General features: G+C 48.8%; 1 protein-coding gene across 1 annotated transcript in view; it reads left to right on the top strand.

Annotated features, from left to right (window-relative positions):
* Nucleotides 1–20,131, top strand: part of LOC138287575 (sodium- and chloride-dependent GABA transporter 2-like) — a 684,685-nt gene that overhangs the window by 334,562 nt on the left and 329,992 nt on the right. Inside the window, exon 7 of the mRNA XM_069228134.1 lies at nt 17,020–17,154. Coding sequence (XP_069084235.1) covers nt 17,020–17,154 — 135 coding nt within the window. The remainder of the gene's footprint in view (nt 1–17,019; nt 17,155–20,131) is intronic.

Genomic DNA, 20,131 nt, shown 5'->3' on the forward strand with positions numbered 1-20,131 from the left:
TCCACACTTGCACAAGGTATTTTTCTGCTTCTTTACTGTCACATTCTTCTTTTGTCTCAGCAAATCATTATAGAAACTCCAGAGGTCCATCAGTTAAAGCTCCAAGCTTTGTTCCAATTTTGATCATAGTATTTTCACCCGTAACAATATGTGCCTTGAGACGAACACTGGGCATCTCTGGGTCAAGTTTCTTGTAAAGAATATGAAGCAGGATTAAGGGGATCATTCCAACCCTGGCGGTCGGTGTTAAAGCGGCGGCCAACCCGCCAACACGCTGGCGGTCCAAAAAATGGAATTCCGACCCTGGCGGGAACCGCCAACACAGCCTGCCACTTTAACACTCCGACCGCCACGGCGGTACAAACAAACAGCTCGGCGGTCACCGCCAACAGACAGGCGGCAGACAATGTACCGCCCACACTATCACGACCCACCAATCCGCCACCTTTTCCGGGGCGGTTGCCCCGCCGATAAAAGCACGGCAGAAACAGACTTTCCTAACGGAAAACGCTCACATCTACACACTCCACGAGGAATCGGGACAGCATGGAACCGGAACTACACATCCTCCCAGCCATTGTCTTCCTGCTCCCCTACCTGGAGCACAAACGCCGGCGCAGACGACAATGGTGAGTACTGCACCTACGACACAGGGGAGGCAAAAAATTACGGGGACACACATACGCCACACACCCACCCCCACCATCACCCCCTACAACACACACATCAATGCAGAGCAACAAGTCAGAGTGACACCCCCCAAACCCCCCTGAAGAATGCAAAGACAAAATAAAATGATCATTAAAATTGAAGTATATTATAGCATATTTGAAGTTAAGTGAATTATGAAATATCTCAATAAAATATATTACATCATCAACAATATATACATAGGTCAAAAGTCCGGTCCATATTGTCTATCATCCATTGTTCGTGGGCCAATGGGCCTAAACACATGGGCAAAGCCCACACACGAGAACCGATTCCATTGGAGAGAACACTGCAGGGGCATCAGATAGTAAAACTACAGGCACCTCAGGGGGAAGGGAAGGGGGGGCACCTCAGCCACATGAGTCCACGACGCCAGATCCACGAGGGGCCTCCATGCCCACTGTACCATCCTGGGGAGTGCAAAGCCACAGTCTCACAAGTCTCTACAGTGGGTGGGTTGCCCACTGTACCATCCTGGGGAGTGCAAAGCCACAGTCTCACAAGTCTCTACAGTGGGTGGCTTGCCCACTGGACCATCCTGGGGAGTGCAAAGCCACAGTCTCACAAGTCTCTACAGTGGGTGGGTTGCCTACTGGACCATCCTGGGGAGTGCAAAGCCACAGTCCATCAAGTGGATTACAGACTCCACTGGTTCTGGAGGAGGCATGGTGGCCAGAGTGCTTCGTGAAGCCCTGCCCGACACAGATCCGGCCCTGCCAATGGGCCAGCGGTGCTTGCGATGAAGGCCCCAACGGAGCGGTTCAGAGACGGCGGTGCCCAGCGGAGCGGTGCTTGAGAGGAAGGGCCTAGCGGAGCGGTGCTTGAGAGGAAGGGCCCAGCGGAGCAGTTCAGAGACGGCGGTGCCCAGCGGAGCGGTGCTTGAGATGACGGTGCCCAGCGGAGCGGTGCTTGAGAGGAAGGGCCCAGCGGAGCGGTGCTTCAGAGGAAGGGCCCAGCGGAGCGGTGCTTCAGAGGAAGGGCCCAGCGGAGCGGTGCTTGAGAGGAAGGGCCCAGCGGAGCAGTTCAGAGACGGCGGTGCCCAGCGGAGCGGTGCTTGAGATGAAGGGCCCAGCGGAGCGGTGCTTGAGAGGAAGGGCCCAGCGGAGCAGTTCAGAGACGGCGGTGCCCAGCGGAGCGGTGCTTGAGATGGCGGTGCCCAGCGGAGCGGTGCTTGAGAGGAAGGGCCCAGCGGAGCAGTTCAGAGACGGCGGTGCCCAGCGGAGCGGTGCTTGAGAGGAAGGGCCCAGCGGAGCGGTGCTTGAGAGGAAGGGCCCAGCGGAGCAGTTCAGAGACGGCGGTGCCCAGCAGAGCGGTGCTTGAGAGGAAGGGCCCAGCGGAGCAGTTCAGAGACGGCGGTGCCCAGCGGAGCGGTGCTTGAGAGGAAGGGCCCAGCGGAGCGGTGCTTGTCTTGAAGGGCCCTGTTCAGCGGTGCTTGTCACGCCGGTGCCCTGTTCAGCGGTGCTTGTCTTGAAGGGCCCTGTTCAGCGGTGCTTGTCACGGCGGTGCCCTGTTCAGCGGTTCTTGTCTTGAAGGGCCCTGTTCAGCGGTGCTTGTCTTGAAGGGCCCAGTTCAGCGGTGCTTGTCACGGCGGGTTCCTGTTCAGCGGTGCTTGTCTTGAAGGGCCCAGTTCAGCGGTGCTTGTCACGGCGGGTCCCTGTTCAGCGGTGCTTGTCTTGAAGGGCCCAGTTCAGCGGTGCTTGTCACGGCGGGTCTCTGTTCAGCGGTGCTTGACACGGCGGTGCCCTGTTCAGCGGTTCTTGTCTTGAAGGGCCCTGTTCAGCGGTGCTTGTCTTGAAGGGCCTGTTCAGCGGTGCTTGTCACGGCGGTGCCCTGTTCAGCGGTTCTTGTCTTGAAGGGCCCTGTTCAGCGGTGCTTGTCCTGAAGGGCCCTGTTCAGCGGTGCTTGTCACGGCGGTGCCCTGTTCAGCGGTTCTTGTCTTGAAGGGCCCTGTTCAGCGGTGCTTGTCCTGAAGGGCCCTGGTTAGCGGTGCTTGTCACGGCGGTGCCCTGTTCAGCGGTTCTTGTCTTGAAGGGCCCTGTTCAGCGGTGCTTGTCTTGAAGGGCCCAGTTCAGCGGTGCTTGTCACGGCGGGGCCCAGTTCAGCGGTGCTTGACATGTCGTCCCAGGGAACCATATCGGGCCAATATTTCCCGCTCAGTCGCCATCCGACCTTTCACTTGCGGGGCCCTCCTGTGCTGGAGTGCTGGGCCCGTGGGTGTCCTCCTTCACAGACAAAATGGGGCTGGTGGGGCCCTCCTGGGCAGCTCGCCTGCTGCCGGACTTGTCCACCCTGCTGCCCTTGCCCTCCTTCGCGGATTCCTTGGGGCCCTTGCCTCCCTTTGTGGATGTGCCAGGTGACGGTGCCAGGGTAGTGTCTTTGGGGGCTGCCGTCTCAGGCCTCTCGCGCCGGCCCTTCCCTTTTTTAGTTCTTTTCCCAGGGGGTGGGCTGGCTGTCCCATTGCTGCTGGCCGATGTTCCTGCCCTAGGAGCTGGTGGACTCCAATAGCCCTGGACAATGTTCCTTGTAGGTGCAGGGCTTGTGGTGGCTGAGTTGCTGGTTGGACTCTTACGAGATGGAGGGGGTGGGTCAGGTGATGCAAAGAGGTTAATTTTGGAGAGGAAAAACTTTTTAGGAGCAGTGGGAAGGGTAGGTGCAGTGGGTATGGGAGTGGAGGAAGAGGATGTGGTTGTAGGAGAGCCAAGTGTGCTGTCTTTGGGTGCATGTGCTTGTGACGGAGGCTGTCGTGAGGTGGATGGCTGTTGGGTGGGTGGCTTCCTGCGTTTGTGTGGTTTGGAAGAGGGGGTGACAGACACAGTGGGAGAGGACACAGGGGACGTGTAAATGGCAGTGGGGGTGGTGACTGCACGTGTGCGGAGTGTTCTGGTGGGTGTGGTGGTGATGGACGTACTGGCTGATGGTGGTGTGCATGCAGGTGTGAGTGGAGACGTCACAGGGAGGGAGGAGGGAGACGAGGAGGAGGGGGACACAGAGGAGGCAGTGGCTGTTGGCATGTCTGCATGTGGATGTTGCTTGTGTGAATGCTTGTGGGATGTGTGGTGCTTATGTCTGGATGAGCTGCCCTTGGGTGTTGATGTGTGTGCAGGCTGGTCTGTAGGTGTGGCTGGGATAGGCAGAGGAACAGGGGAGTGGGACTGGGATGAGGAAATTGGAGGGGGGAGGCAGGAGACAGGGACAATGGCTGAGGCCAGAGCGTTGAACGATCGCTGATGGGCAGCCTGACCCGAATGAATGCCCTCCAGGTATGCTTTGCTCCAATGCACCTCCCTTTCTACCCCCTGGATGGCATTCAAAAGGGTAGACTGCCCAACAATGAGCGTCTGGAGGAGGTCAATGATCTCCGCACTGAGGACAGCAGGGGTAACTGGGGCAGGGCCTGAGGTGCCTGGGGCGAAGGAGATGCCCGCCTTCCTGGCCGAGCGGGCACGGGGCGAACGCTGAGGGGCTGCTGGGAGGGCAGAGCTGGTGCGCTGAGTGGCGGCTGTACCTGTTGTTGGGGTGGGCACGGATGTTGCCGCCACCACAAGGGAGCTCCCTTCCGAGGACGTGTCGGTGTTGCTGACGTCTCCACGGGTCCCCGTTGTGGAGCTCCCCTCGCCCTCCGTTTCACTGGTGAACTCGGAGTCGGTTGCATGGCCCTCCGGGGCCATGTGAGATGCAGCTCCCTCGTGCTCCGATGCCACTTCTCCTCCGCCTGATGATGCTAATGCACACATGAACAGGAAGACCACAAAAAAGGGGGGGCGGGGGAGAAAGAAAGACATGTTGAGTGCATGCATTGGTGACACCGTTGGCGGAGAGGACAGACACAGAAGCCCCCTGCACTACGCCGCGCACTCGGTGTACACTACTCAATTATTGTGACTTGGCCTACAAGCCTATGGACGACAACTGCACACATAGGTGACCCAGGGCCATGGATAGCTGTACTTAGCACCCTACAGAGGTGGGGGACGGGGGCACAGGGCCATGCCGTACGGAGGGGCCTAGCCTATAGAAATCGCCCTGGCCTAGGGATACCCACAGCCCTCCTCCCCCACCCAGACACCTCCACTGTGCGCTAATATAGCAGTATTTGCTGATACTCACCCCCTTATGTCTGCTGTGATGTCCTCACGCGCCCATCCAAATCAGGGTAGGCCACCGCCAGGATCCGGGACATCAGGGGGGTCAATTGCCGTGTGGCACCCCTCCTAGGTTGGGAGGCCATCCCCAGCAGAGCCTCCGCGGTCTTTCTGCTCCCGCGGCGGATGTCCTCCCACCTCTTTCGGCAGTGGGTGCCCCGTCTGTTGTGGACCCCCAGGGCCCGGACGTCCTTGGCAATGGCACGCCAAATGTCGATCTTCTGATGGGCGCTGACCTATGTGACATGTACAGGGTTGGAAAAGAAATATCATCACTTTTCTGCATGGTCGATGTGAGTGGCCCCCCCTCCCCAACCTTGCCATATGGCACATGCTCTCATCTGTCGTGCGATGCATGCCTCATTCGCTCCCCTCCCCACCATCTTTCATTCACCCCACTCAACCCAGGCATTGTCCACAAAACATGGTCCCAGTGTACTTACCTGTTGGTCTGGAGGACCGTAGAGTAGCGCATACTGGGGGAGGACCCCATCCACGAGTGTCTCCAACTCTTCTGAAGTGAAGGCAGGGGCCCTTTCCCCAGTCGCAGCAGCCATTGTCTCTTCCAGACCGAGGTCACAGCAGCACTTGCAGTATAGGTCCTCTCCTGTGGATGATCAGGTCTCGAGTGATTAAGCAGATAGAAAATGGCAGTCACGGCCGCGGCGGTGCGTACCGCGGCGGTGCGTACTGTGACCGCCGGCGCACTTCCTCATTGGCTCCTGAAACCCATAGGGTTCAATATTAACCAATGCGGCTTAGCACCGCGGTCTTCGACCGCCTACCGCCACGGTGTGCCACGCCAGCGCATTGTCCTCACATCCCATTGTCACACTTCACAGGTCAGGCAGCCGCCATTTCAAGGGCCCACATGGCTTAATTTCTACTGCGTCACACAGGCCTAGGCTTTGCATTGCCACTCATACAAGCCATTCAATGCATTGAGAATCGTGTACTGTGCAAGCTGTGTGAACGTACCTGTGGGTTGCTTGACTCTGTGCTCCATGTTGTCCTTCCTAGGAACTGTCTGCTGGGACTTGCGAGGAGATGGAGGACTGTTCCCGTGTACAGGCCGCTGGTGGACCTGTCGACAATGGAAGAACGACATGTCATACTTACATACAGACTTGACAGAGCCACCATTAATGAACTGTGTGCCCAGCTGGAGCCAGACCTGATATCACCCATCCGCCAACCCACAGGGATTCCCCCTCTAGTGCAGGTTCTGGCAGTGCTCCATTTTTTGGCAAGTGGATCATTCCAAACAACAGTGGCCATTTCATCTGGGATGTCTCAGCCTATGTTTTCTAAGGTTTTGTCCAGAGTGTTGTTTGCCCTGATGAAATACATGCGGAGCTACATTGCTTTCCCTGAGGTGGGCGATTTGGCTACAGTGAAGGGTGATTTCTATGCCCTTGGACATATTCCCAACATCATTGGTGCCATTGATGGGACCCATGTGGCTTTGGTACCCCCCAGAGGAAGTGAACAGGTGTACAGGAACAGAAAAAGTTATCATTCGATGAATGTCCTGGTGGTCTGTTTGGCAGACCAGTACATCTCCCATGTAAATGCCAAGTTCCCTGGGTCAGTGCATGACGCATACATCATGCGAAATAGCAGCATCCCTTATGTGATGGAACAGCTACAGAGACACCATGTGTGGCTAATTGGTGACTCTGGTTACCCCAACCTGTCCTGGCTACTGACCCCAGTAAGGAATCCCAGGACAAGGGCAGAGGAATGGTACAATGAGGCCCATGGGCGTACTAGGAGGGTGATCGAGCGGACCTTCGGCCTCCTGAAGGCCAGGTTTAGGTGCCTGCATATGACAGGTGGATCCCTAATGTACTCACCAAAGAAGGTGTGTCATATCATCGTGGCCTGCTGTATGCTTCACAAGCTGGCTTTGCGACGCCAGGTGCCTTTCCTGCAGGAGGATGGTCCAGATGGTGGTGTTGTGGCAGCGGTGGAACCTGTGGAGAGTGAAGAGGAGGAAGACGACGGGGACGACACAGACAACAGGGACAGAGTGATACTACAGTATTTTCAATAGCACACAGGTAACATTCAACACCGGCATTTTACAATTACTTACAGTCTCCCAGTGTATGTTAACTGAGTTGTGACTTTCCCTTTCAGTTTCAGAGATGTGGCCCCCACTGCGTGACCTCTGCTTTGTTTCCCCATGGACTACAGCTGTGTGACAGTGGTATGTTCTCATCACTGTGTAACTGGACATTTTGGCTGCGTTATGTTTAATACATTTGTTCACAATACAGGCAGACTCCAGATTGTTTTTGTGCAATAAGTGTTTTTATTTAAGTGCAGAATTTAGGGACATGGATGGAAAATCGGTGATGGGTGATGGTGGAGGAATGTCCATGGCAGAGTCCCGCTTTTCAGTCTCACAGGTGCATTGTCCATATGCCTGTGGAAGGTGTAGCTGGGGCAGTTTCAGGTTGGACAGGGTGACAATGTGGGACAGTGGGATGACATCAGGGGGTATCCTTTGCTGGCGGGGGTCTTGACATCCTACTCTGTCTTCTTACGAGATCTCAGGTCCCGCTTGCGGGGTGGTTCTTCTTCTGCAGGAGGTGGGGTTCTGGTGGCCTGTTGTTGTGTGGGGGCCTCCTGTCCACTAGCGCCGGCAGAGGTGGTTGCCTGTTCTTGGTCCATGCTAGTGACAGGTGCCCTTTGTGGTGCCACATGGTCCCGCAATGTGGTGACAATCTGGTTGAGTGCCCCTACGATGGTGCCCATTGCGGAACTGATGCTTCGGAGTTCCTCCCTGAACCCCATGTACTGTTGCTTCTGCATGACCTGGATCTCCTGGAACCTGGCCAGTACCGTCACCATCGTCTCCTGGGAGTGGTGGTACGCTCCCATGATGGAGGAGAGGGCCTCGTGGAGAGTGGGTTCCCTGGGCCTGTCCCCCCCCTGTCGCACAGCAGCCCTCCCAGTTCCCCTGTTTCCCTGCGCCTCTGTCCCCTGGACCGTGTGCCCACTACCACTGCCCCCAGGTCCCTGTTGTTGTTGGTGTGGTGGGTTAACCTGGGTGCCCTGTAGTGGTGGACACACCGCTGATTGACGTGTCCTGGAGACAGAGGCATGGGCCCGCTGGGTGGGTGCTGTGCTGGTGTTCCCAGAGGGTGGTAGGTCTGCTGTGGCCTGTGGCTGTGTGAGGGGAACCGACTGTCCCGAGGTCCCCGATGGTCCGGGCTGGTCATCTGGGTCCAGGGAGACAGAGCTGCTGTCATCACTGGTGGCCTCTTCTGTGGGTGGGATGGACATTTCTGGACCCTCCTGGGTGGTGTGGTGGCGTTCGGGTGCTGCAGGGGTATAGATGTATGGTTATTGCTTCAGTGTGTGCAATATCGGTCAATGGGTGGGTGCCCGGGTATGTGCAGTGGGCATGCTTTGGTGATGGGTGTCCATGGTTTGTGGACACATGCAGGGCTAGGTGTTGGGATGGGTGGGTTGTGATGGTGAGACATTTGCAGGGAGTAGGTGTGATGGGGGTGGGGGTGAGGGTGGGGGTATGATTTGGGATGCAGGTGGGGTGGGGGTGGGAAGAAGTAGTTAAGATTTGACTTACCAGAGTCCATTCCTCCAGATACTCCTGTGAGGCCTTCAGGATGCAGGATGTGCAAGACTTCCTCCTCCCATGCTGTGAATTCTGGGGGAGTAGGTGGGGGTCCGCCGCCAGTCTTCTGCACCGCGATGTTGTGCCTTGATACCATGGAACGTACCTTCCCCCGTAGGTCGTTCCACCGCTTCCTGATGTCATCCCGATTTCGTGGATGCTGTCCCACAGCGTTGACCCTGTCGACTATCCTTTGCCATAGCTCCATCTTCCTGGCAATGGTGGTGTGCTGCACCTGTGTCCTGAAGAGCTGGGGCTCTACCCGAACTATTTCCTCCACCATGACCCAGAGTTCGGTGTCTGAGAACCGGGGGTGTCTTTGGGGTGCCATAGGGTGGTGTGGATGAGGTGTGGGGTGGTGTATGTGTTGTAGAGTGTGGTGAGTGTGGTGATGTGTGGTGTTTTGTGCATGGATATTGTGTGGATGATGGTGTGGTTTGCCTCTGTGTGATGGTGTTGTCTAAGCAGTGCTGTCTATCTCTGGCTTTCTGTCGTTTTTTTTTGTCGTAGGGGTTTGTGGGTGATGTGGGTGTGTGTTTTATATTGTGTTGGGTGTGTGGGAGTGTTGTTTGTATGTGTATCAGGTGTGTGTATTTTGAATTGTCCAATGTGGTGGTGTTTTGGAGCGGTGTGTACCGCCAATGGAATACCGCGGTTGAAAGACCGCCGCGTGGATTCGTGGGTCGGAATGGCATGGGCGTATTTCTGTTGGCGTGACAGTGGAGGTTTGGTCATCGCCAGTTTTTCGCTGGCCGTTGGTGTGGCGGACTTTTGTTGTTGTCGGGTTTTTGGCAGTTTGCCAGTTGCGGGTCAGAATGACCGTGGCGGTTTACCGCAGCGGTGTTATGGCGGTCTTCTGACCGGTGGTAAGCGTCTTTTACCGCCGAGGTCAGAATGACCACCTAAGTGTCTTTTCTCGCCTGTTCCATAACGTATCCATAACCCTGCCAATCCTTGTCTTATGAACATTGCAGAAAATCTAAGTAGCACAATAATAACAACTGTGTCATTTGTCAGTACAGTGACTCGATTGGAACCATTTCGATCAGCCCACTCAACATGTGGCACAACACGAAGGTCAGCTTCCTCCAATTTGCTGTTAAGTTCTTGAATAATGTGGCCTGTACCTTTTGAATATATCTGCAAGCACCAACTCCTCTTTGGCAATCATTCCACTTGCAATAATTGGAAATTCAGTATTCAGTGAAGCATCAGCAATGTTTTGGCTGAGTTAACATCTCCAAGAGCATCTTGTTCGATGACCAGAATTTATCAAGTTGCATAGGTATAGGTGCTGATTTTTTGATGCAGGCATGGTCAGTTGTTCCACTTGTAGACATGTGTCTGATTCACATTCTTTGACAGATAGTTCAGGATAACTGTCAAAGACAATGTGAAGTTCTTGCAAGGTGCACACTAACTTTGATATCAGTAGAACAGTCTGAACGACCTCTCCGAAGTTTAGCATGGATAAAATCTTGACCATTAGCAATTGTGACATATAGCCCACAACAACAGCAGGTTTCAATGAGGACACCTTTTCAAATTGAAATTCTTCAGGTGAAAGTTTTTTTTCAAGCTCTTGTGCAAGTCTATGCTTCACTGATTCGGTTGCAACATCTCTAATAATGTCTTTGTTGGAAGAAGATTATGCGTCAGAATGTCCTTGATGAATTCACCCCTTTCTTTTGCTATAGTCATCTCTCTATGTGCTTGCAAAAGTTGTTTTTTGTAACATGTTTTGTAGTGGCTGGTTGGATGAAACTCTTACTATGGCAATTAAAGTCTGGAAGTTTAGTTTTAGTGATCATGTCAAACAGCTTTTTCTGTTTCATTACAAATCTCTCCTGCTTCAGTTCTGCATATAGTTTCAATCCATTTTTCAGGACATCTAGTAGACATGTCTTTATATCGTTATCCACATATTGTTTGGTTGCGAAGTTGTGTAGTTGCACAGCGAGTCATTTCAAAGGGGTTTCCTTGCTGCTGCATGAAATGAAGAAGGCTGTCAATATGTATATTACCACACGTTTGTGGTGAGGAACAGTTTCACAATGGTCCATTAATTTTGAATTTCTCATCTACCTGAAAACATTGCAAATAGAAAGGACTTCATGGTAAGCTAGGTGCCATTGAGCAACATGTTCACCTTTACATTTCTGACCAACAATTCCTTTGGAGCTTTTTTGTGATCTCTAGATCGTCAGTTCCATATTTAGAGCCACAGATTGAACCTTCCCTCCCTGTCTTTCACCACAGAATGCCTTTGGATGAATTTTCTGTAGAGTTATGGTTTTTCCACCTCTAGCTTCTTCACTCGTTCCAAATATCAGGACCCATATCTCATGTAGTTTATGCAGTCGAATTTGCGAGACACAGTTATCAGTGACTCCACAGTCTTCATGTGCAGCTCTCAATCACCTTTTTGATCAGCATGTACCACGTTTTTCATTAGCGCTATCATGTGGAAAACATTTCCCCAGTACTTGCAAAGTTCTGATTTTTCTTCACATTCTATGACAAACTCTCCAAACTTGGTTTTCAGGTTTTCTGATTTTGAACTGAGTGTTCTGAACATCGCCTGGCTTTGCATTATGTCTTTTGAATGACGTGCACCCTGTGCCTTATTCACTTCTCAGATAAAATATGTAAAACTGAATTTGTCATTCTTGTTCCAGAAAGCATTCCAATGCAATGTTTCTAAAGCCTCAGATATGATGAGCATACCTTGTAACGAACAAACATAATGAGTTTCGCTCAATACTGGCTGGACAGTTTTGCTTCCAAAGATTTCAGCCTCAATAAGTGCATCTTCTATGCCACATCCACTGAGATACCTTTCTGCACACTTCAGCACAACTTTTGTCATGTGGAAAATTCCCTCATTGGATAGTGATTGAATTGCTCATAAAAATGTCAGCTACAATATAGAAAACACTATCATTACAGAAACTTTTCAGGACAGGCTGGTCTTCAAGCTGAGCAAGCACATTTTGTAAATTTTTTAGAACTATGTATACTGATGCGTAATTTGTAACTGGAGATGGTATTACTGGTAAAAACCCAACCTTCTTCAGTGGGGCGGTATTTTGAAATATCAGAGCATGACTTCCAGCCCATGGAAGAACTGGCTTTTTGTTCATCCTTCAGTCGACACTGAATAAGCAATATGATTAATTCAGGTAAATTAGCTTTTTGCGGACAGCAGCATCAATTAGAAGAAGATTCATGTCTCCAGCCACTTTGAAACTTTCTGGTAGACTGGCACGTGTTGATCGGCTGTAGTGGTTTTGCACACATTGGCAAAGCAGTTGGGTTATAAGTTTGCAGCTTCTTTTGTTTATGCCTACAGCTGACACAGCTTGTTTTCCAGCAGCTACTTCATTGGTACAGTTGATAAAAAATAATCATGATAGTATCATGTGTGCTGGATGTTCCCGACAAAGAAGAGCTGTTTTCAAAATCAAATTATCAAGAGTACAATTGTAAATCCTTTCCTGTTAAAGTGACTTGGACGTGGTGTGCTCTCGGATTCATAAGATTTTACAGCATGAGCTGCTAACAAGTTCCTGTTCCATACTAAGGGGCCAATTATGAGTTTGGTGGTTGAACAGCCCAAACTTCAATACGGCGGTGGTGAGGCAGCCCTCAAGTTGGTGGCCTCGCCACCAACATATTACGATGTTTCCACAAGACTGACCAGTGGAAACATGTTTCTGCAGGGCCGGCCGGTGGAAACAGTACAACGGCATTGGCCTCGGCTCCCTCAGGGAGCTGAGCCCAATGCCATTGCACACAGCACTGACAGTGCACATTCTGAGGGTGCTGATGGGGGACCCCTGCACTGCCCAAGACATAGTGGTGGGCAGTGCAGGGGCCCCCATATGGTCCCCAACTCTGCTTTTCTGCCAGCCCTTTCATGGAGGGGATATCTTATCTCGGCAGAGGTGGCAGTCCGACCACCAGGGTCGTAATCTGGTGGTCGGACCACCAGGATTGCAGCAGTTAGACTGCCATCACGACTTTGGCAGTCCTAGGAACCCAAACTCAGAATGAGGCCCTATGTCATTATAACTTGTTGATACACCAATCCTATACATTGAATGGATTAACTCTATACTTTTGCACTTTTCATAGATTGTGTGGACAGTCATCATGTGTAGTGGAGTTTTCTTATTGCTGTGAAGTAATTCATAAAACATGATTTGGAAAAGACAGCACATTTGCCCAGCATAAGAGAGTCGGTTCATGGGACTGTCTTCCAGTTCTTCACTTATATCTTCAAAGCCATCATCAATGTTGTCGGCTTCTGTTCGGAACTCAAGAAGTTTAGTCTGTAACTGTTTTGCTTTGCTGATATTAAACAGTGATGTAAAAATGTTAAGACAACATCAGGCATCCCTGTTCACTCCCATGATTTGCGGTGCTCTGGGGCATCACAAAATTTGTCATTAAATCCACAATCTAAATCTTTCAGGATGTTCCTTAAAATGGTTCCTGCTGATTTTACTGTATCCTGTGATCTTATTTTGGGAGCAATAACTTCAGGAGTCAAATCAGCAAAGATCTCCATAAGTGACTCATTCTTTTTGTTAGACTGAAAAAAAGGAATTCTGTCATTGTGCATTCTCAACAGAAAAAATCTTAATTTCATTAATATGGATCAGTACAGTTTCATCAATGTTGACCATTATGTCTCTGATCTCACTGAGTGTGAACCCGAAGCTAGCAATGAAGGGTGGCTTTATAACTTTATTTGATTTTTCAAAGAATGCAAACTTAACTGAAGGCTGACGGTCACATTGCGTCTGGGAGCTCATTGTACATTCATATTTTGGAATGTATGCATGCATGCAGTTCTGATGGGCATACAAATCCGCTACAAATACATTCATACATTTAGATCAGCTACTCGGCTGAAAACTTCATCTTGGAAGAAACTAGCTGCAGATAAAAACATGTTTACCCTTTGAAACTCACATACTCTGTACTTTGATCTTTCGTCAATCCTTTTGGCCCTTGTTCTGTCTAAACAACAGATAACACATTGAAGATCCTCTGCTTTTTGATCAATTGTTGAAGGTACATGAGAGGTAGCCATCGATCTTCTAAGTGGCTAGGCATTGGGTTTGGTTGTTGTCGCTTTCTCAGAAGACTCAGATTCTTGTTGTGATTCACTGGCTTCTGCTATTTTTTGACAATTGTTTTCCATGCTTTTTTCTATTGTATACTACTTGTAGCACTTGGTATTACACTGATGCAGTATTTGATCCTCTTCACCCATCTTTTGTGAACTTCATCTTACCATATATCTGCAGCATCTCAAGCTCTTTTCTGTCCAGCTGCAGTTGATGTTAGCTTTTCTTTCGGATTAGTTTGGCATATGACACATTTTTCTTTATAGGAGTTCCTCAGATTTTTAAGTTAGCAACAATGTCAGGAGGTAAAGATCCCCTGCTACCACCTGATTGGCTCATGTTTACAAATTTGAATCAACAGAAAACCTGAAACAAAAACAATAATAAAATAAATTACCAATATGATGGCTAAAACACATCATTATACAGCTGCCATTTTGAAAAATGAATGGCAGAAATGCTCTGAGGAGGTATTTTCGGTCTCCATAAGACTTCTTGACCCCTAAAACCTATGTTTTCATCCCAAAATGAAGTATATAGGTCTATGGTTCCTGAAATATTGCATGTTCACTGCAACACATCTGGTATTTTTAAAAATGTCGTCCAGAAAAAATTGGCCCGAATTAGCAATGTCTACCTAATGTAAATTACTTCTCTAATGATACAAAAACACAAATCAAAAATGAAAATCTCTGGATAACAATTTTTTATGGAGGTATATCAAGGGGTGGGGACTATTGCCTCCACCCTTCATTGGGCATGTCATTTGAAAGCTTGGACTGGAGCTAAAGGTGTCACCTTGCACTGAGCCTAATGAATGTGTCCTTGTCACGTGGTCATCCGCACGATTGAATAGAAACACTCCGATATATCGTATGATATGATATGATATTTGTAAAGCACATGGCTACCTTAAGGCCTCCAAGCGCTAAGTGAGGGATGAAACCAACAATGATGCACTCCACTCTGGCCCTGTATTGAATGTATCTTAATTAGAGGGTTGTGGAAAGAGCCATGTTTTTATACACTTCCTAAATCTTAATTCCTCGCTTATTGATCTAATCTGTATCAGTAGAACATTCCAAAGTTGTGGGGCCAATTATCAAAAGATCTGCCTCCTCGTTTAGCTCTCCTAATTCTTGGAACACTCATGAGATGTCCCTAAGCTGATCTAAGAGGTCTATAAGGGTGGTATTGTGTCAGTAAGCCTCTTCATTTGAGTGCCTTTATCATGGATCAGTTTGTGAGCTAGACTTAGGGGGTTATTACAACTTTGGAGGAGGTGTTAATCCGTCCCAAAAGTGACGGTAAAGTGACGGATATACCACCAGCCGTATTACGAGTTCCATAGGATATAATGGACTCGTAATACGGCTGGTGGTATATCCGTCACTTTACCGTCACTTTTGGGACGGATTAACACCTCCTCCAAAGTTGTAATAACCCCCTTAGTGTTTTGAACCTAACTCTTGCTTCAATTGGCAGCCAATGTAGCATTTGTAATGCCTTCTTTGTTGATTGTGTATTGGGGATTTTTAGTAGCGTTCTAGCGACTGCATTTAGTGCTACTTGCAGCTTTTTTATAACATATTTCGGCAAGCCTAGGTAAAGAGAGTTACCATAATCTAGGCGCAAGGTTATCACAGCCTGTATCACAGTTTGTTTTAGGTTTTCTGGAAATAATTTGATAATTTTTCTAGTAGTCCTCAGTGCCCCAAAGCAGCTGCCGGCCAATTTTGTTGCCTGGGCGTCCAATGTAAGGTAATTATCCATCCACATACCAAGATATTTTATGAGAGATTTAGGGGTGGGAGGGTTACCCAGACAATCTGGCCATCCCAAATCAATATTTGCATGTGGGCTGTTTCCTATGAACATCACCTTGGTTTTTCGCTGTCAAGTTTTAGGCAGCAATTTGCCATCTGCTTGGACACAGCTTCCAGGCATAGAGATAGCTGTGTGTTCTTCAGTTCCTTCCCTTTTGCAATTGATACCATCAATTGTGTATCTTTTGCATGGGGTACAACTGATAGCCCGGGGTTAATCACAATATTTTCTAAAGGTCTTACATATATATTTAAAAAGGTGGGGCTGGGGGGCCTTGAGGTACTCCACATTTAAAGGCCCTAGTTTCTGAAAAACAGGCATTTTCTATTACTTGGAAGGTTCGATCTTCATTAAAGGATTGCATCCATTTCAGGGCCTTATCTTTCACCCCTATTTCTTCTAATCTCTGGATCAGATCTTATTATCCACTGTGTCAAATGCCGCACTTACGTCTAGCAAAATAACAGCGTCTGTTCCTCCTTGATCCAGTATCCCTCCTAGTTCCTCTATGACTGCTAGCGGTGCTGGTTCTGTGCTATGAAGCCCATCTGTGACAGATGCAGGAGTTGATTAACTTCCAGGTGGCAAGATAAAGTCTTGTTAACACGTTTCTCCAAAATCCTACCCATGACTGGAAGAAGTGATATAGGACAATAGTTGTTGGTATCTATTGGATCTAAATGGGATTTTTTCAGCAATTATCTAACGATGACGTGTTTCCATTTACTAGGGACTGTTCCCAGCTCCAGAGATCTATTTAGAATCTTTGTGACATGTAGTATGTAGTCTCCCATGGGTGCATTAGTGCTGCGCAGTCCCCACTCTCAGTCTTATATTCCAACGGCACACGCAGGGCTAAAGCAACACTAAACTCTATGTGTAGGGGGCTTCAATTAAACTCCCCCTGGCTAAATGGTACTGCCCCTCCTGCATTGCATCACTGGGGTATGGATATTACATCAATCTCATTACACAAATATTTGTTCCTCCTGCTGCTTGCCTGCTTAGTCACTCCCACATCACCTGACCTCTAACATCAGATTCACAAGATACCACATATGGGGCTGAAATGTCGGAAGTCAAGATAATTATGCACTGTTTAGGATAACAAAATGTTAATAATACCTGGCTCATTTAATGTCCTGTGCTGGACAAGGCTTAGTTAGTAAAAAGGAACAAAAGCGCAGGCCTAAAGTCTTTCTCAGGAGATCACTGTTGGGCTTTCTGAATACCAAGGTTGCCTAGTCTATATTCCACGCCATCCCTCTTGCGTCTACCACACAACACTGCCTGTTTCTGTATGTACTCATTCTAGTTGCTTAATTGATATGCAGTGGCCCTGAGCTGAGCAGTCTCCCTTGGTTCCTCGAGAGTGGTGTTCCCCTGACCATAATGACCTATGTTAAATTCCTGCATTAAACTGATATAGAAACACCTGACAATATTTTGGTGGACCTGATTTTTGGAAATTGGTGCATTTTACTTGTAGGTCTTTTTCTTGTATTGTTTGTTTCTCTGAGCCCTCAACCTTGGTTTACTGTTTTATTTCTGCCAGGTTGTATATGTCACTGCCACATTCCCTTACATCATGCTGCTAGTTCTTTTAATCAGAGGGGTTTCCCTGCCTGGAGCACTGCAGGGGATCCAGTTCTACCTTTATCCAGACTTGAGCCGACTTAAGGATCCTCAGGTAAGAGAAGGGCTTACTTTATGCAGCTGTTACTTGTTCTTTTGTTCGAATTTGTGCATAAACTCATATGAATATGTTTGATTCCTCTGATGTGTCTATATTTTAAGAATCTGTCATCAGATAATGAGCTTGCTGTGGAGTAATGTATCTAGTGTGAAGTAAAACATATGTATATGACAAATTAGGGTGGTATCTATACGTGCTTTGTAAAATGTCTTAACATCCACAACTGGGAAAAGTCACACAGCCTCTAGCCCAGGAGAGGTACAGCATTTTAACTTGGGACAAGGATTTGCCCTATTTTTTCCATAGGCCCCTGTCTGGGGCCTGGCTCTCTGTGTATTGCTTCCCTGGTGGTGTGGGTGGCAGAGAGTGAAATAGGTTCCAGCCAGCCAAGTGCAAAGTCGCCCACTTAAGAACAGGGAAAGCATAGCTATGGCCATTTAAACGCTGCCTGGATGATTAATCGGGGGCTAAGCTGCTTTGTAATTGGATGGCTGACGTGTCAATGCATGTGCCTAAAAGAAGCACACCCTGTTACTTCCACATGCCCCCTGAGATTGCTCAATGTTAGAAAGTGGGTTTCTGGTTGGCAGAGGTATGCACCCTTTTCACACAGGAACCACTATCCTAGTCAGGGTGAGTTACAAACACACACTCATTTAACCTGTCCTCATCCCTTGGTAGCTTGGCACAGAGGATTCTGGCTTTACTTAAGAGCCAAAATGTTAAGTATTTGTGTCACACTGCAAACAGTAAAGGAGTGAAAACAGTACACAAAAAGAAACCACACTTGGTTAGAAAAAAACAGAACTTAATTTTAATTAATAAAACAAGACCAGAATAAAATAAATCTAATGAGACTTTGAGTTATGAATTTTTAATGAATAAACTGTAGAAAGGTGCTTAGAAGCAAAAAGCTCCAACCAGGTCTATCTGGTTGTGCTGGACCGGGCCAAAAAAATATTTTAGGCCCACCGCAATGGAACTCAGGCCAGTTACATCGACCCAGTTGGGCTTCTGAACCAAAGAACCTTATAATCCTGGTGCGGAAGTGTTGGGGTGGTTCTGAAACATGTTGTTGAGATGAGTAGATTTTTCCCATGTGGTCAAGGAGATGCGTCAAAGTTCCCAGCAGTGATGATGCATCAGAGCCGAGATGTGGTGGGGTTGGGTGCAAGAGCTGGCGTGTTGACGTCAATGTGTTGTGCTGGATCCGATGAGCACAATGGCTGCGATGTGGAGTTTTGCGTTGTTGTCAAGGCTGTCGTCAATGGGACAGCAGGAGCCTTGTGCCAAAGGAAATGCTGCAGTGCTTCGGTTTTATCCATGCAATGATGGAGATGGGCCGGTTTCATCCACGCAGCAGCAGGGATGCAGTGATTCTGCTGGAGCAGCACCTGAAGATTTACCTCTAAGGGGCTGGCTCTGGGGTGACACCACATGGCAAGTGAGGCTCACATCTGGCAGAGTCCATTTGGGTTGGTTGGGAATCTTTTGTGTCCTGAGACTTCAGAAAACAGGAGACCAGTCAATTGACCCTTGTAGCCACTCCTGGTGTCGGGTCAAGTGATGTGGATCCAGTCCTCACCCATGCAAGGAGGACAGCAGGCATTAGGTCAGCACAGCAACACAGCAGTTCTTCCAGAGGAAAAGTCCAGCACAGTGGCAGTCCTTCAGCACCACAACGGTCCTTCCTGGCAGAGTATCCTCAGGTCTAGAAGTGTACTGAGTTGGTAGGGTCAGAAGTTCATTTCCTATACCCATTGGTGCCTTCGAAGTGGGGAAGACTTCAAGGAAGGGCTTTGAAGTGCACAGAGGTCCTCCCTTCCTGCTCTAGCTCGAGACTCACTACACGGGTTTAAGCAGGTCTTTGTGTGAGGAAAGGACACAGCGTATTCAGGTATAAGTGTGAGGCTATGTTCAGCTTCTCCCTCCCATCCTTCCCAGAATGGCCCATCAGGATGTGAATGGCCCATCAAGTCACACCCAAACTCCCTTTGTGTGTGGCTGTCTAGAGGAATTGCACAGTGCCCAGCTGTCACCGAGCCCAGACATGTATTGGAGAGATGCTGCAGGCCCACATGACTAAGAGCAGGAAAATGTTAACTTTGTAAAAGTGGAATTTTCAAAATAGCAGCTATAACTCTGACTTTACCATTAAAGAGGATTTAATATTACAATTCCATAGGTACTAACCATGACAGATCTACTGCCTCCCAATGCCAAGTTGACATGACAGTATGACAATGCACTCAGACTGCAACAGCAGGTCTGGCACATGTTTTAAAGTGATACTTAAGTGGGTGGCAGAAACAGTGCTTCAAGCCCATTGGTAGCATTTGATGTACAGGCTCTGAGCACATGTAGTGCACTTTACTAGGAACTGATAAGTAAATGAAATATTCCATTTATACTAATCAAATCATGTTTTAGGGAGAGATCATAAACACTTTATCACTGACTAGCAGCAGTAAATTGCATAGAGTAGCATGATCAACAAAAAACGAGATCAGCAAAATTGAAGGCAAGTAGGCAAAAAGTATGGGAGAAGGCTACCCTAAGGCTGTCATGTCTTACACACAAGATAGGATTTGTGTTCAAATTTGTTATGGAGTTGGAGCCCCTGTCAGGGTTAAAAACAAAAAAGGGTGGAGGGAAGCTAAGCTAGGTTTTGTTTTTAACCTTGACAGGGGCTCCATCTTCATAATAAAGTTTGGTCCTCTGGATCCCCCTAGTCAATTTTCACAGATTTTTCACTAATCCCACATTCTTGCATTTACCTTTGGCAATAATTTCTAAAAGATCTCCAGCAAAGAGCCCCCTTGAGGGGTCTATCAGGCATTGCAGTGACGGCCTAACAAGGAGCATTGCCCGATGATGAAGCATGTCACCAAAAGGTGAGTGAGGGCCTTGTTACAAGTACATCTTATTTTTAGGGACTGGCTGCCTTCTCCCCTAATTGGTAGTGAGGATC

The sequence above is a fragment of the Pleurodeles waltl genome, chromosome 4_1 (assembly GCF_031143425.1).
Source record: "Pleurodeles waltl isolate 20211129_DDA chromosome 4_1, aPleWal1.hap1.20221129, whole genome shotgun sequence".
Classification (NCBI taxonomy): Eukaryota; Metazoa; Chordata; class Amphibia; order Caudata; family Salamandridae; genus Pleurodeles; species Pleurodeles waltl.